Consider the following 16,764-nt stretch of genomic DNA (forward strand, 5'->3'; position numbering starts at 1 on the left):
TAATTATCTTTTTTTTTTTTTTTTTTTTGGTTTTGTTTAAAACAAAATCTTCTACAGCTGGTAATAATAATAAAATAATAAATATTTATTGATTTTAAAATACCAGTAAAACTAAAGTTTATAGATCATCCAGACAAGTATATTTTCACATTTCAGCAAAATATCTGCACACTGACCATGTGTTTTTACGGTAGTTGGATAATAAAACAACTTTATAGTAAGTTATTTAGAGATTTATAAAGAATCGGAATCGGTAATTGTATCGGAATCTGTAATTGTATCAGAATCAGGAAATATATTGGAATCGTCCTATCACAAATTATATATGTACTAGCATTTCAGCCCAGCGTTGCCCAGGTGTTTGGATGTGTATGTTGAGCAAAAAAAAAAAAAAAGTGGTAGTAGGAAGGCAGGCTCGAACCCGTACCGCAAAGGAGGAAAAGAACAGGGTAAAACCTAACGTTTATGCTGTTACGACCACCACCAAACCGAAAGCAACATTTTTTAAAATTAAGGCTAAACAATCTAAAGGAGAGGATAAATTAAAAAAATATCGGCGAAAAAAGTGACCCCCCCCCCTGTAGAAAAGTGCCTAGTTGAAGGGGAAGGTATTAATGTTTTTAGCCAATTTTTCGATATTTGTCGTATGAAAGGTCGAACTTTAAAACGATACTGATCTTGGTAAAATCCGTCGCCTCTATTGAAAGTTTAAGGCAGACATGCAAACAGACATACATACATTTATATATTGGTAACTAAATATTTTCGACCCAAACTGATGAAAAAGTTTGCCCTATCTCTGAATACCCTTTATGTAAAATTTCAAATATTTAGACCAGAAATTGTCTGAGTAATTTGGTAGAAACCGCAGAGGTCAAATTTTTTAACTTTGACCCCTATTATGACACCTTAAAATTTATTGTTTTGGGCTCAAATCAAGTTATTAAGTTAGATCTATGTCCAAGGAACCTATATCTTAAATTTCAAGTGGCTAGACCCAAAATTGTCGGAGGAGTTTGGTAGAGTTCTCAAAGGTCAAATCGTTGAACTTTGACCCCTTAATCGCCAAATTTCTTGCCAAAACCCGATCACATCGATTTTCCCAAATCTCAGTACCCTGTATATCAAATTTCGAGTTTGTAGATTAGAAATTGACAGAGTTATTGCATAGGGAAATGTACACACACACACTTTCACTTATATATATATATATATATATATATATATATATATATATATATATATATATAAAAGTGACCTGTTTTACATGTGTGTGCGAATGTCTCTACCAAACTCCTCTCTGAATAATGATCTACAGATATAAAACTTGATATATATGATATTTGGACCTCGGGAACACTTTCAATTTATTTTTTCCCCGCCAAAAACAGCCGTTAATGGGTCAACATTCACAGGCAATATGAACGGGAACAAATACATTGAGGACATTGCAAAGACTGCTGCAAAGAAGATGGGTTCCCTCTGTCGAGCTAGAAAACTACTCCCACCTGTACCTCTACAAAGCCACTATTCGCTCATGTATAGAGCGTTGTTGCCACATCTGGGCTGGTGCATCGACCACTAGTCTTTCCCATTTGGATAGCGTCCAAAAAAAGAGTTTTCAATCTAATAAATCCCTCTTTGTCGACTAAGCTCCAACCCCTGTCCCATCGCCACAATGTTACATCTCTGTCTGTTTTACAAATATTTTAATGGAATGTGCTCTGGTGAACTAGTATTTGTGCCCCCTCGATGTACATATCGCCGATAAACCTGCTTAGCAACAAAATCTCACCCCTTTACTGTTGAGATCCCTAAATGCCAGAAAGCTTTCTATTCTAATAGTTTGTTTTTTTTTTCTCTCGAACAGCTAGACTTTGGAATTCCCTTCCTGCTATCTGTTTCTCTGGCTGTACTGATATGCAAAAGTTTAGCTTTAGCATAAGTCAGAATCGTGTTAATATTTCCAATGCCTCTCTATGGGACAGAGTTAGATCCCGGGTCGTTTTTTTATGTGGAGAAAAGGAACACAAATTAAAAATTGTCTCAGTCGTGAAGGATTTATACCTCCACTGACAGAGAACAAGATACTGAAGTGTAGCATCTGAAGCACAGATACTACACTTTGATCTTGGCCCGATGGTCCCAAATAGTAGCCCCTTACTTCGAAGTGGCGATATGTTAGGGGTGAACGTGAGGAAAAAAGATTTTAAAAAAATATTCTTAAATTTTTTACTGACTCAACGGTTGAGAAGTAAACGAGAAGTTTAGTTGAACACGCGGATATGTTCTATTTTACAAGGAAGTCACCTTTTATCAAGGCCTGAAGGCCACTCGAGGATAAGGGTTAATGATTTTGGTTGGTTGTTTTTGTTTTACGGCATATCAACCCTTTCCGGGTTATTTAATGCCGAATCCAAAGATTTTGAAGAAAAATTTTTTTTAATAGAATATATTTGTTGTTTTCACGTCGGTTTCTATTTAACCCATAGTTAGAACCCTAACAGGTACTACCACTCTGGGTCAGAGTGGACCTGGGAGCAATGGTAATTAAAGGGTGGCTCCACACTCCCCAAAGCCCACAAGCTGGGGCCTCACCACTGGATATAGTTTAAGGTCATATCCAGGACCCCCATTGAGGGACTTTTACCCTTTGCAGGGGGGCAGTCGGCGTATTCTAATGCCCCACCGACAGGGCCGTAAGGGTTAATGAATGTAAGGCGGTAGTGTAGTAATTGTTAATGATGTAAATTCGTTAGAATTTGATTACTTAAGGGGCCGGTTCAACAAGAACTTGTTTACATTGGACTTGAAGGCTACATACTGTAGTCACCCGGGAAGCAGTTCAGCGAAACAGTGTTCCACAGGTGGGCAGTTCTAGGAAATAAGCTTCATAATAAACTCTTAACAAATCATTTTCTTTATAAAAAATAAAACTGCTTCATCAATTTACGCGATTTTTAGAATGTGATATTTTTGTTTCTTCCCGAGTACATCATACGGACTTTTCTATAGTTTTGTTTTTGGTGCTTTTTTTGCATTGATGATCTTTTAGACCAACGTATACATTCTTTAAATTATGAAAAATGATCCATTAGAAAAATAATTACAAGCAAAACTGAAATTTATCGAGTTTTATCATATGGAAGAGTTGTGCAACCAATTCAGTATGACAAAGAAAGAAGATAACTCTTGACTTAAATTGAATTCAATTAAGGTTCCACCATTTTTAAACCGAGCGTAGTTGTGGTCATTTTTTTTATGCTTAAAATGACATATTAAAAAAAAAATCGAGCTGTCGACTCTATCTTAACAAGCACCCAAGCATCTTGTATATATATATATATATATATATTTTTTTTAAAGAATATGGAGAGTTCTTAAAAAGAACCCAAAAATCGTTATTTTGTTAACGTAGTTCGCGTCACCACATCGTTAGCGAAAAGGCACTTTAAAAATGGAAAGACAGCTTCGCGATGCCACTCCATGTTGGTAATGCTTACGAAGGCCACTATTCCCAGACCCGCACCCACTCTTGATCCTGTTGCTAAGCGCTGTCTGATTGATAGAATTTCCCAGAGACGAAGACAGGCAAATCGAGTCCTTTTCAACCGTTTCCAAAGCACATGTTGTCTTCTCATGTAAGCGGCGTTGTCGACGATGGCGACGGAAGCGACGATAGAGAAGCCAAGAGATGGAAATACGAAAATAATAATAATAAAAAAAAATGGAGAGTAAAAACAAGAACAACAACAACAACAAAAAAAAAAAAGAGATAAAAATAAGAAATCAATAAATATAAATATATAGATAAGTAAGAAAGATATACAAGAAGAAAATAAATGCTTTTCTATAAATGCTGGAAATAAACACACACACACACACACAAAAGAAAAAGTGAAGAAAAAATCAAGATGGCTGCCATTCTAAATATTTTCGAAGCGGTATTTTTCATTACTTTATTTTATTTTTAATTTAATTTTCTTTTGTTGCTAATCTACATAATTTGATGTTCTTAAAATGAAGGATAATATGATTTTTTTTTTTTATTTTACGGCATATCACTATTTTTTTCTTTGTTATTTAATGATAAACCATAGGTACGGGCAAAAATGTCCGACGAGAACAAACTGCGATGATGCTCCTTAAAAGAGGCTTATAATAATTTTTTTGTAGACTAGCGAAGGTGGGGGAGGCCCGTCTTTGCCCAGTCGTAGAATATGTTTAAATACGACTTGTTTTAATTTGTCCAGCTTTCGTATATATTATCATAGAGTCGTGATTTCAAAAGTTAAAAAAAAAATGTATTTGGGTGCAATCAGCTAGAATCGAAACCAAAAGCAAAACTGTAGCAATCAAAGCTGGTGTACCACTATAATAACGTGACATACGTATGAATTGATTAAAAATAAACTAAGATGAATGTACAAAATGTATAACGATTTTTTTTTTTAATTTTTACCCATTTCTGACCTCTTAAAAACTATTTTAACCGACTAAAGACCCATAAAAGAACGGTCCATAAAAAAAACCCCTAATCATTTGAGACCCCTAGCGCCGCTCAGTCACTTTTAGTTTCGGAAGAGATAGAGTTTGAAAATATGGAGGCAGACAGACAGACAAACATATAGCCTTTTATATAATAGATTATGTCTAAATGCTGCTTGTGCTTGAAAGATAACAGACCAAAGTTAATCTCTAAAAGAAATATATATATATATTTAGTGGAAATGGTAATTAATAAAAACTGAAGAAAGTGCTCAATACTGTTGTAGAGCAAATATGCGTTTTATTTTTTATTACCGTATCTTTCTGTGAAGTTACATTATTGTTTCAGCTACCCGGCCGTTTTTTTGGCCGTCTGTAGCTTCCTCAGACTTTTACAGAAATGTTCGTTATTATGGGATGAAAGAGTGAAAGAGTGAATGAGGTCGGGGGGGGGGGTGCGAGGTGGGCGGAAGAAAGAGGGGAAGGGAACCAGGGGGAAGGTGGGAGGGGGCGCTTGGTATGTCGGTAATGTTTTAGTTTTGGGGTTTAAGGAACTTGTAGGGGAGGGTCTGGGAAGTTCATTTCTGGTGTGGCTGAGGGCATAGGGATACATGGAGGGGAAGGCGAATATATATACGTATTAAAAAAAATTACAGTGAAAAATGTTGAAAAAGAACACCTTTTGTTCAAATTTCAAGTCCGAATAAATCAACTTTAAAAATCTCTGGAAAAATAATTATCAGTTTTTTTTTTTATAATTTCAACGATAAGCTTTGGCAATGTCCTCAGTGAATTTGTCTCAATTAATGTTGTCTGTGAATGTTAGACCGACGAGTTTGCAAGATAGGTTCTCAGGTAATGTGTTATTTGTCATGGCGAGTGTATTTCTTAAAATGTTTTGTTCTTTTTAATTAAATTTTTTTTTTATTTTCATTTAAACGTTTTAAATGTTCAAATCCAAATTCTTTGCAGGTATGCGATGTGATTTCAAGGTGGGAACAAGCCTTTAGAGACAGTCACTCAGGGAAAATCGACTCAAACAGAACAATTCGGTTCATATTTAAGAACAGGTAAGAAAATCTAGCCATTTTTTCCCCTTGGACATGTTCCTGGATCAAGGTGCATTATCTGAAATTAAGCAACAGGTAGTATCGTTAATAATCTGAAAACGACATCTAGGCTGACTTGGACATACCATAAGATTAGCCTTAAAGAGGATTGTCAACAAAGTGTACGGCGACTATATACAAATACTGAGCCGTGTACAAAATGACGCCACGGTAAAAAAAAAAGAAACACTAAGAGAGAGAGAGAGAGAGAGAGAGAGAGAGAGAGAGAGAGAGAGAGAGAGAGAGAGAGAGAGAGAGAGTCACGTTAAAGACGAGGGTGACGTAACGAGAAATCATACGCCGGGAAAATGAGGAAATAAATGTTATTGTTACAAAATAAAAAAGGAGTCGAGTTATTACTTGTTCTATGTTCCTTGCGACGTATTCTACTAGAAAGTTTTTCAGTGGAGCCCTTGTAACAGAGCGCATATATCGGCTATATGCAAAATACCGAGCCATGTGTGAAATGGCGTCATGGTAAAGAGAAAGAAAGACTATAAAAGAGAGAGATAGAGAGAGAGAGAGATAGAGAGATAGAGAGAGAGAGAGAGAGAGAGAGAACGTTAGAGATGTGAGAAACTAGAAGTCACATCTGGCAGGAGGAGGATGAGGAAATAAATGTCGTTGTTACAAAAAAAAAAAAAAAAAAAAGGAGTCGAGTTATTACTGTGTTCCTTGCGACATACTCTGCTACAACGTGTTGGACCTACGTGTGTAAGACTAGATCCCATCCAAAGAAAAATGACCCACAGGAGGACAGCGGAAACAGTTCAAGGAAAATCAAGGTCTTCCTCAAACAGTTTAGTGTGTATTCCAACTCCTGGAAAAAAACTAAACCATGACAGATGTTCCTGGCGTGTCGCAACTCACAAAGGGGCTACAATTGCTGAATCCGCATGCAATGAAGAATTCAAGATGAAACGTGGCATTAGAAAAGACAGAACATTATCTCTGCATTGTTTCCAGTCATCTAGGACTTCTTCCCACTGGACTCAAACAGTGCCGATTCAGGAGAGATGTGGTTGTGGAATGCGCAACCTTTGCCTCACAATTACATGCACAGCTGTTCCTACAAGGGTATCCTTTGTCTTTTTAGGAATCCCTACAGTTTAGGGGTGGGATGTTACTGCTTGTCGGGGTAGTCGCGGGTATTTACATTGACGAGGTACAAGTGCTTTGAGATTGTCCCAACACATTCCATTAAAATACTTGTAAAATAGGCTCAGAGATACAACATTTTGGTGATGGGACAGGGGTTGAGAGTTTGGTTGCTAGTGCGGGATCTATTAGGTTGGCGACTTCTGTCTAAGAGCGGGAGACTAGTGGCAGATGCACTAGCCCAGATGTGGCAACAATATTCCATGTATTGGCGAATGATGGCTTTACAGAGGTACAAGATACTCTCAGGTGTGAGTAATTTTCTAGCATGGTAGAGAGAGCCCACTTTATTCACAGCAGCCTTGGCAATGTCCTCAATGTATTTGTTCCAATTCATGTTGCTTGAGAAAGTTTCTTGTATTTATTAAAGGAAAGAAGCTTAGTCTTAGCAGCATCGAATGTTACCATCCACTTACCTCTAAATTAATCTTGAAAAAAAAAAAAAAACACCGTCTACTCCACAACTCTTTCCCTATTTCATTTCCTCCCACTTAAGTCTCACTCCCATTTAGAAATTAACCTGCTTGTTTTCAGTTTTAAACAAATCAGGAAATAGTATGTAGTCTAAAGTATTATAAATATAAAGTAGTCTAAACTTTTTAATGTTATTTTACCCCAAACATTTGACAGAGGTTGGAATTTGGTTGTTATTGTTGGGCAATATTTTTTAACCCTTCTAAGAGCGAGAGACTGGTGGCAGGTGCAGCAGCCGAGATGTGGCAACAATACTCCATGCATGTTTTTGTTTTGGTTTTCCACCTGAAATCATCTTTATAAACAAAGTGAAACCGTCAGGAACATTTTAAGCAGATCATCCATAGAGTAAATGTGGTACTGTGGTGTCTGCTGAAGTGAAAGTGATGGACAAATGGTATGAATGGATAAGAAAGAACCTCGTAAAGTTGGCCGCAGATCGCGCCACACTTCTGATGACCTTCTGCCTCATCTATAATATAAATCTCACCTGTCTGTTTAAATGTATGTATGTATGTATGTATGTATGTATGTCTGTTTGCCTAGAACTTTCGACATAGGCGACGGATTTTTACAAGATCGGTATCGTTTTGAAGCTCAACCCTTCGGTCGACAAATATCGAAAAATTGGTTAAAAACATTAATTTATTCACCCTCAACTGAGCATTATTTTTACAGGGAGGGGTCGGATTTTTCGCCAATATTTTTTAAAGTTATCCCATCTTTTTGATTGACTAGCCTTAATTTAAACCTTCGCCATTTCCGGTTTGGTGACGGACGCAACAGCAAAGACGTCACGTTTTTTTTCGTGTTCTTTTCCTCCTTCGCGTTAGTCTGTCTGCCTACTACCATTTTTTTTTTTTTTTTTTCAACACACACCTCTAAACAGCCGGGCAACACCGGGCACCCAGGCTAGATTGTGAATAAATTTTGTAATTTTATTCGTGAATCTATAATTGAAAGTGTGATACGTTCTGTCGTCGATCAAAAGAGGAGAAATCCTTCTTGACTGTGACAATGTTTATGTTTCGTATTGGCCACATAGGATAACAAAAACCACCTATCTTGTGTCTAACTTTACCTTCGTGGGGAGACAAGTAAATAAAGACATGTTCTTTTGTCTTCAGGTTAAGATCAAAGTATAGCATCTGTTCTGCTCTTGATCAAAAACGATCTTTCTTGACTGGGTCAGTTTTTATTTTTGTCCCTTCCAGAATGTTCCTTATATTGGATTTCCTCCCTCCCTCTCTTTCTCCCCCCCCTCTCTCTCTCTATTTGTCTACTTTTGTCTTTTCTGCATTTCTCTCTCTATCTCTCTCAGTTTGTTTCTGTCTACCAATATGTCTATCTGTGAATCACTCCCTCTGTCTGTACCTCTCTATTTTTCTCTCTCTCTCTTCCTCCTTCACTCTAATCCATGGATCACTTGAACGAAAATCAGGTCCCTATTCCTGCAGAGCATATTAACGATGATAATCAAATTGCCTTTCTCACCATGGAACACACTGCAGCCATTTTGGGCGCATCTCATCACAGCAAGAAAATCCTGATGAAGATATTAATCAACAGAAAGTCCGAGGCATTCTCTGTAGCGTCTTTAACAATTTGATAAACAGAATGGAATTGGTCAGGTCAAAGTCTTGAAGGAATCATTCAATTTCGGCCTGACTGACCATGGGTCAATCATTGCATAAATGAGGTCAATAAATTGGTTTCTTTCTTCCAGGAATTAGCACACGATTTAAAGGTGTCTTTAGAGAAATAAGGAAAAATCAGGGGCAAAATTCTTCATCTTTCCTTTGGTCTGGCATTGCTGGTAGGTCTTCTTTTACCATTTTGGTTGTCTAAAATGTTTTTTATGGAAATTGCTTGAGACAAGACGTCAAGCCACTTAATATAAGGAGCTAAAAAGAGCAAGAGATGATAGTCTTGAAAAGATTATGATTAAGATCTGTTTATAAGGAACTGATCCGTCCAAAGCTAGAATATGGCGCATCAGTATGGTCACTGCGATATATGCGTAACATCGGAACCATAGAAGTGATGCAGAGGAGGGTTACGAAATTGGTTTCAGATCTGCATGATCTGTACTATGAAGAGTGACTGAAGCAACTGGGTCTTCCAACTCTGATGTTCTGTTGCAATATTTTGGAATTATAATGGGGTAGATATTTATTTGCTGCCCACCTCAGCAAAATGTGGCACAAGGCCGGAAAGTGGGAACCCCGCAGGCTCCCCTAAAGGAGGGGCACTCCTGCAATTTTAAAAATTGCCTGAGTAACCCCGTCGGCATTCCCCGGTTGGGGCGCCTCAGGCAGCAAGCAATAAACTTGCCCCACCGGAAAGCCCGGTGGCAAGGCCTGGGAGGGTGGACCTCCTAGGTATTACCCAGGCAGTGTACCTCAGTCCAACAGGTGCTGGACCGGTTCCCGGCCCCTCACCTGTTGGGCTGAGTGTCAAGTGACGAATCCTTGACTTGTACTACCCTGTCTCCATGCAGCCAAAGCCGCTAGGAGACATCCCATCATAAAGGAATTATAATGGGGTATGATCCCACACAGTCGGACGATTCTATTTATAAACGATGCTGCTAAGAACTGACGAATCAAATTAATTCACGTTCTGCTACCAACCAATCAGAAACCAGAATTGCTTCATAAATATTAAACCTTTTCTGGAGCAATTTCACATGTTCTTTTCCCGGGTTTCGACACGGTAAGAATATTTTGTTCTGTGGAACTGTCTACTACAAACAAGTCACCTCCCAGGACTTGTGTCTGAAACTGTTCTGAAACTCAAAATGACTTACACTTCTAGATGTTCCATCGAATGAGGGGGCGATGCCATTCAATATCTGCATGGTGAATACAACGTGGACTGTCTCAAGATGCTTCCTTTGAAACAAGATTGTAGGACCTGTGGGCATTCCTTGTGTTTGGATAAGCAGTGACAGGAAAAGGGAGCAGCTAAGTCTGTTCGAGCAAACTTCTTCTCCCCAACGTGTGTTGAACGTGTGCAACCAGCTGCCGGAAGAAGTGTTATTTGCAGAGTCACTCAATACCTCCAAAGCCAGAGTAGACAAACATTGGACGAATCATCCGCTTCACTTTGACTATAAATCTAGAGATGATATGTATTGAGAGACTGTAATCTCGAATTTATAGGCCTGTGTTCCTTCTCACCGTATATTGTATTGGCATAAGAATCCAAGGTTACTTGAATGACGTGCCTAAATATCACATGAATCAGCAGGAGTCATTTGTCATGCTTAATTTGTTATACATAAATAGTAAATGCTAAATGTACCCTGAAATTGATAACAGATGATGTGTATTGAGAGACTGTAATCTCAGGTGTATATGTCTGTGTTCCTTCTCACTCATCATCATATCTTATTGCAATAGAAATCAACCCATCGCATGGCCGTGTCGTCTGCCCCCCCCCTCAAGGTCTTGGCTTGAGCAATAAGGACCCAATCGGCAGTTCTCTCCAAGGTGGTGCATCGTTTATACCTCTTCACATGGACACAAAGGTGAGGTGTCCAGGCCCCACCTGCGGAGATTGTCTTTTGCCTTGCCCACTTTGGCTCTGGCTCTATCCAGACTCACCAAGTTTTTTTTTCTTCTCACTGTATATTGTATTGTAAAAATAGGACAGAAAACAGGCAGCAGAAAGAGTGTTCTATAAGTCTGTGATTCTTAGAAAACAAAAAAAACAGTGGAATAGGTATCTGTATTACAATGAGGCATCCAAACTAAATTGATGGAGACTACTAAACCAACGAGTCAAACGAGCTGGTCCAAAGGAAGCAGGGAATAAATAAAAAAAAAAATTAATTGAAATCTAGAAGTTGAATTCGGTTCAGTTGTAGATTGGAATATGACGTCACTTGTTTCATTAATTCTGCTAAGACTGGTGTCTTTCAATCGTAGGCGTGTCCCTTTTCTTCTTGAGATTATCGTGGATGACTCTGCTTTTGGTGAGAAATTGATTCTGAAACTTCTTGGTCTTTCTTTCTCATCAAACTTTTCTCGGAATTCATATATTGAATCCACTGCTCTTTCTACTTCTCATAAAATCGGTTTTCCCCATCGCTCTAAACACTTTCTCGCAGCTGATGCTCATCTCTATCTCTCCAAATCTACTATCAAACAATGTGTGGAGTATCGTTGTCATATTCAACTTGGTAAATCGCTCTCCTCTTTGAAAGTTTTTGATAAGGTTTAGAAACCTATCTGCAATTTAATTGGTCCTCCCCCTCTTTTTTTTCTTCTCTGAGATCTCTCTCTCTCAGACGTGATGTTGCTTGTCTCAGCCTTTTGCATAAATTTCTTCATTTCTTCATTGCAGCCTCTCTCTCAGACGTTATGTTGCTAGTCTCAGTCATTTTTTTTTTTATAAATACTATTATCAAATTTTTGCGATTCAATGAATTTAAAAAATTTATGACGTGAAATGTTTGCGTTTCATATCAAAGATTTTTATTATTCTATGTAAGGCAAAGAATATATTAGAAATATGTTAACTCCTTATTCTATAGGGTTTCGATGTCTACCATCTCTTCAGAGGAGAAAATATTAGCAAATAGTTATAATGGTATTTACCCTATTTGCTAAAGTCAGTGGGATATGGGAAATCATTATTTAAAAAAAAAAAAAAAATGATTTTCCATGTCTCACTGAGTTTAGCAAATAGGGTGTATACCATGAAAGTTATTTGCTAATATTTTCTCCTCTGAAGAGATGGTAGACATCGAAACCCTATAGAATAAGGAGTTAACATATTTCTAATATATTCTTTGCCTTACATAGAATAATAAAAATCTTTGATATGAAACGCAAACATTTCACGTCATAAAATTTTTAAATTCATTGAATCACAAAAATTTGATTTATTTGCTCTATCTTGTATATTGAGCAATTCTTATTTGGGTGGGATAATACTTATAGAATATTCCTGCCAGTAATATTTTGTAAATCTTATAATCATAGGTTTCCATACCAGGTGATTGTTGGATAATTTTATTCTGAACAATAAATACTATTATGGCCTGTATTCTTCAGAATTGATTGATCTATACTCTGCTTCCTTTTTTCCAGTTTGTTTAACTCGTTGGTCTATTAGTCTTCATCAATTTGATGGTTTAATACCGTATCTTAATACAGCTTCCTATTCAAATAACTGCTTTCCAAGAACTACAGTCTTTTGAAACTCTTTCTCTGATGACTGTTTTCCTCTTACAGATTTGGTATTTTCAAGACTAAGTCAATCGGTATATTCTTATTGTTTTTGTTAGATCCTTACATCAAGTGGCTTCATGCTTTGAAGCGATTTTCATAAAAAATTATGAAAACATAATAAAATTGCTCTCAAAATTGAAATTTTTTCGTGTCATTTAGATAAATTAGACTTCTGTTCTCATCTTGAGTGTTATTTTAACAACAATTTGGTTGATGAAACCTCCAACCTTCTTCAGGTGTACCCAGGAATCGGCACGGAATTTCAAATGAAATCTTTTTTTTTTTAAATTCACACAGGTAGCATTCTCTCATTCTGTCTGCCATAACTTTGTAGGTCCTAAGTGATTTGTAATTGTATTTTGAGCATCGCCCGCACTGAGGATTGAACTTTCAACCTCCAGAAGAGTGTAATTTGCAGGTTGAATTTTACCAAGTACTTTATCCGCTATGCCAGGATGCTCTGAATGTTTTGTTGTTTCCTTATGTCTTTCAGGTTGTATTTCAAGAGCACGAGTCGTTACGAGACTGAGAAAGAAAAGTTATTGCTAGGATATCAAATCAACGATGAGATCGTGCAGGGACGATTTCCATTGAATCGGGATTTGGCAATTGAATTGGCTTCCTTAATGGCCCAGGTAAGTTCCATCTTATTGTATAACCTCTTCACAAGAGAAGGTCTGTTGTTATGCATTTGCTTGTTGCTCGCAGGTTAGTTGTTTTATCATTGAGTCAAAAACAATAAACAGATATAATGATATAAAATGTATTCCGATAGGTGCAATAGTAGACGTCCGTGTCGGGTAGCAATACCTGATAACTGAACTGACAAGTAAAACGTGTATAGTTTGCTATTAGTTCGCCATTCCGACTCTCAATTTCGATTGATAACTTTTGCTCTCTTTAAATATTCACGAACCGTTGAGTAGAAGGCAATAAACAAATATGTATATTTGTTAACGAGCATTTCTCCCCCCCCTCTCTTTGGCTTTCTTCTTACTCTTTCTATTTTCTCTCTGTGTGTCTCTATAAGAGAATGGAGAAGGAGAGAGGGAGAGAGAGAGGGAGGGAGAGAGAGAGAGAGAGAGAGGTGAGTAAACGTGGAGGTAGACACGTTTACCAGAACCAAAGGTCAGCTGACCAAATTACGTATGTGTGACGTGGTTGGCTAGATCTGTGAGATTTGATTTGAGCTTTGAAGAAGACGGACGTTTTTCCGTGGTCTCCCCCTCTTAACTGGGGAGGGGGGAGACTAACGCTGACGTGTGTGAAGAAGAGCCCGCACAAGCGATTTCACTTCCACTTCTGCAGAACCTCTAGGGAAAGTGAAATAAAAAACTATAAAACCATTTCATCGTCTTGGAGTGATAAATCTTCGTCAAACAGGTATCAAGTCTCCTTCCAGGATGAGAAATTTCCAGATTGTTCGTTTTGAAGAAGCAGAGGTAGGTTCAGAAATTACATGTCACACACACGATTCCCTTTATGATAATCAAACACACAACCATTTATATTAGAGACAATCACACGGAATCTTTGATGTTATATAGTGTATACACCCAAACGTAAAAAGTGCCCCTAAATGAAGAACTCTATATAACATATTCAAATGTAACGAAAGCTCAATTTGGTACCCCTCAAGGATAACCTCGATGATTGAATATATAACATATTCCTATAAATTTTTTTTTGTGTATTGATATTCATATTAAAAATCTTTTTTTCTATTTATTAAAAAAAAGGAAAAAATACAACTTCGTTATATATGGTTCGCGAAATTGCATTCATCTGCAAACGATCTAGCTAATTTGCATATTCTTTTAAACATTCATTTTAATTAATTCCCTATTAGGTTTTTCGGTTTTCTTATGGGATGATCATACTTAGTGAACTATTACGTGTAATTATATTCATGCAGATATTCTACATGATTTATACTTGCGTAATATTTGCGTAAAAAGGTTACAGTAAACACAAACCTCTTTATATATATATATATTTTTTTTTTTTTTTGCTTCAAAAAATGTTGCTACCAAACCCCTCTGTTAGTTTTTAGTCTACAGACATGAAACTTAATATATAAGGTATTCGAATCCATGCGAAATTTTATATTTGGGTTTTAGCCGAGAGAAAATGCTGCAGAAGTGTGAAAATAAAAAAAATGGAATTTTCCAGGTGAAGGTCGAACGATGGCGTTACGAATATGCATGCGTGATCTAATAGCTATTGGTTTATGTTTTAATTTTGAACCTTGCAGTAAACATGGATTTCATAGCTCAGGCATTAACGTCAAAGGAAAAAGTAAATTGTTAACTAAACTTTTTAGTTTCGATTCTCAGTGGTGGCACACGAGGCATTTTTTTTTTAAACTTTTAAAATCATTACTATATATTGGATCCAATATAATATAATAATAAATATGAAATCTGCATTAATCAAAATATCATATTTAAGCGTATTTTACGACCGGGGAATATTTTGTGTATTGATATTCATATTAAAAATCCTTTTTTCTATTTCTTAAAAAAAGAAAAAATACAACTTCGTTATACATGGTTCGCGAAATTGCATTCATCTGCAAACGATCTAGCTAATTTGCATATTCATTTTAAACATTCATTTTAATTAATTCCCTGTTAGTTTTTTCGGGTTTCTTATGGGATGATCATCTTTAGTTAACTATTCGTGTAGATATTCTAAATAGATCATACTTACGTAATATTTGCGTAAAAAGCTTATAGTAAACACAAACTTCTTTCTATATATATTTATGTATGTGTGTATATATTTGTTTTAAAAAAATTGCCTACAAACCTCCTCTGTCAGTTTTTGGTTTGCAGACATGAAACTTAATGTATAGAGTATTCAAACCTATGCGAAACTTTATATTTGGGTTCTACCCGGGGAAAATCGGTGCAAAAGTGTAAAAATTAAAGAAATCAAATTTGCCAGGTGAAGATCGAACGACGACATTACGAATATGCATGGGTGACGTAATAGATATTAGTTCATGTTTTAATTTTTATCTTTGCAGCAAACATGTCTTCCTAGTACAATCATTAACGTCAAAGGAAAAAGTAAATCATAAGCTAAACGTTTTAGTTTCGATTCTCAGTGGTGATGCTCGAATAATTTTTTTTTTTTTTTACCTTTTTAAATCATTACTATATATTGGGTCCAATATAATATAATAATAAATACGAAATTTGCATTAATCAAAATATCATATGTAAGCATATTTTACAACCAGGCAATGCTGGGCGGTATGCTAGTAATAATATAAAATGGATTTATTCCGATAGGTACAATAATAGATGTCCGTGTCGGGTAGCAATATCTGATAACTGAATTAACAAGTAAAACGTGTATGGTTTGCTATTAGTTTGCCAATCCTACTCCCAGTTTCAGTTGATAACTATTGTTCGCCTTACATATACACAAACCGTAGCTATGTGTTTGAACTACATTGCAACATAAGTAGATTATAAGTTTATTTGTCAAAGTACAGATCAAAGTTATTGGCATGGAAAATGGCAAAGTGCAATAGGTCATGCAAATGTTGTTTAGCTGAGGTGTTCTTCAATCTTTAGTGTGTCTACTTCATGACAGAATCAGCTATTCGGATATATGTAGTTGCAATCATTAAGTGTTGGATAGCTAAGACGCAATCACAGAAATAATTTTTGACAAAAGCATGCACTTGCAAGAACAATAAATTAATTATCAAATGTACCAAATGGTCATTTGAATAAAAATTGTAAACTTGATATAGAAACCTGCATGAAGAAGCAACAAACTTGATAAATTGTTAAAAAGAGAAGTTAAAAGTATGTAATGATGCTTAAAAAGATATTTTTTTCCTCAAAGGGTTACACAGGTGTAATCAAAGTTAGGTCAATTCAGTAAAATAGTATTGACTGAATGAAGCACCTTTCGAGTGTAGCTACAGTGACAGTACCGTCGGAAGGGGGCGTTTCAGGTGTTCACAAATGGTTATATATTAGGTTGGTGCAAAAATAATATCGTTTTTTTCACGTTAAGGTTCATAAAAAAACGACATAATTTTTGCACCAACCAAATAATAACAATCGAAAAGGACATCGTTGTTAATTGATGATTATGAAACTGACACAGAACCTGCTATGTCGAAGCAACAAACTTGATCAATTGCCCCCCCCCCCCAAACAAAAAGGTAAGTTTAAAATATGATGCTTGAAAGATAATTTTCAACAAAAAGTTTATACAGGTGTAATCAAAGTCAGGTCAATTCAGTGAAACGACAATAATCAAATAAAACA

The 16,764-nt window shown here is 36.4% G+C and overlaps 1 protein-coding gene across 12 annotated transcripts in view; it reads left to right on the plus strand.

Moving 5' to 3' along the window:
- LOC145255614 (pleckstrin homology domain-containing family H member 2-like) overlaps window positions 1-16,764 on the plus strand; it is a 1,732,783-nt gene that overhangs the window by 1,548,844 nt on the left and 167,175 nt on the right. For 11 of the 12 annotated variants that reach the window (XM_080114122.1, XM_080114121.1, XM_080114126.1 and 8 more), the window contains 2 exons: window positions 5,461-5,558; window positions 12,963-13,104. In XM_080114122.1, coding sequence (XP_079970248.1) covers window positions 5,461-5,558; window positions 12,963-13,104 — 240 coding nt within the window. Of the gene's footprint in view, window positions 1-5,460; window positions 5,559-12,962; window positions 13,105-16,764 lie in introns of those variants that run through there. The other variant, XR_013863868.1, reaches the window with a different exon arrangement.

Source organism: Euprymna scolopes, chromosome 31 (assembly GCF_053919585.1).
Source record: "Euprymna scolopes isolate OS-2025 chromosome 31, ASM5391958v1, whole genome shotgun sequence".
Classification (NCBI taxonomy): domain Eukaryota; kingdom Metazoa; phylum Mollusca; class Cephalopoda; order Sepiida; family Sepiolidae; genus Euprymna; species Euprymna scolopes.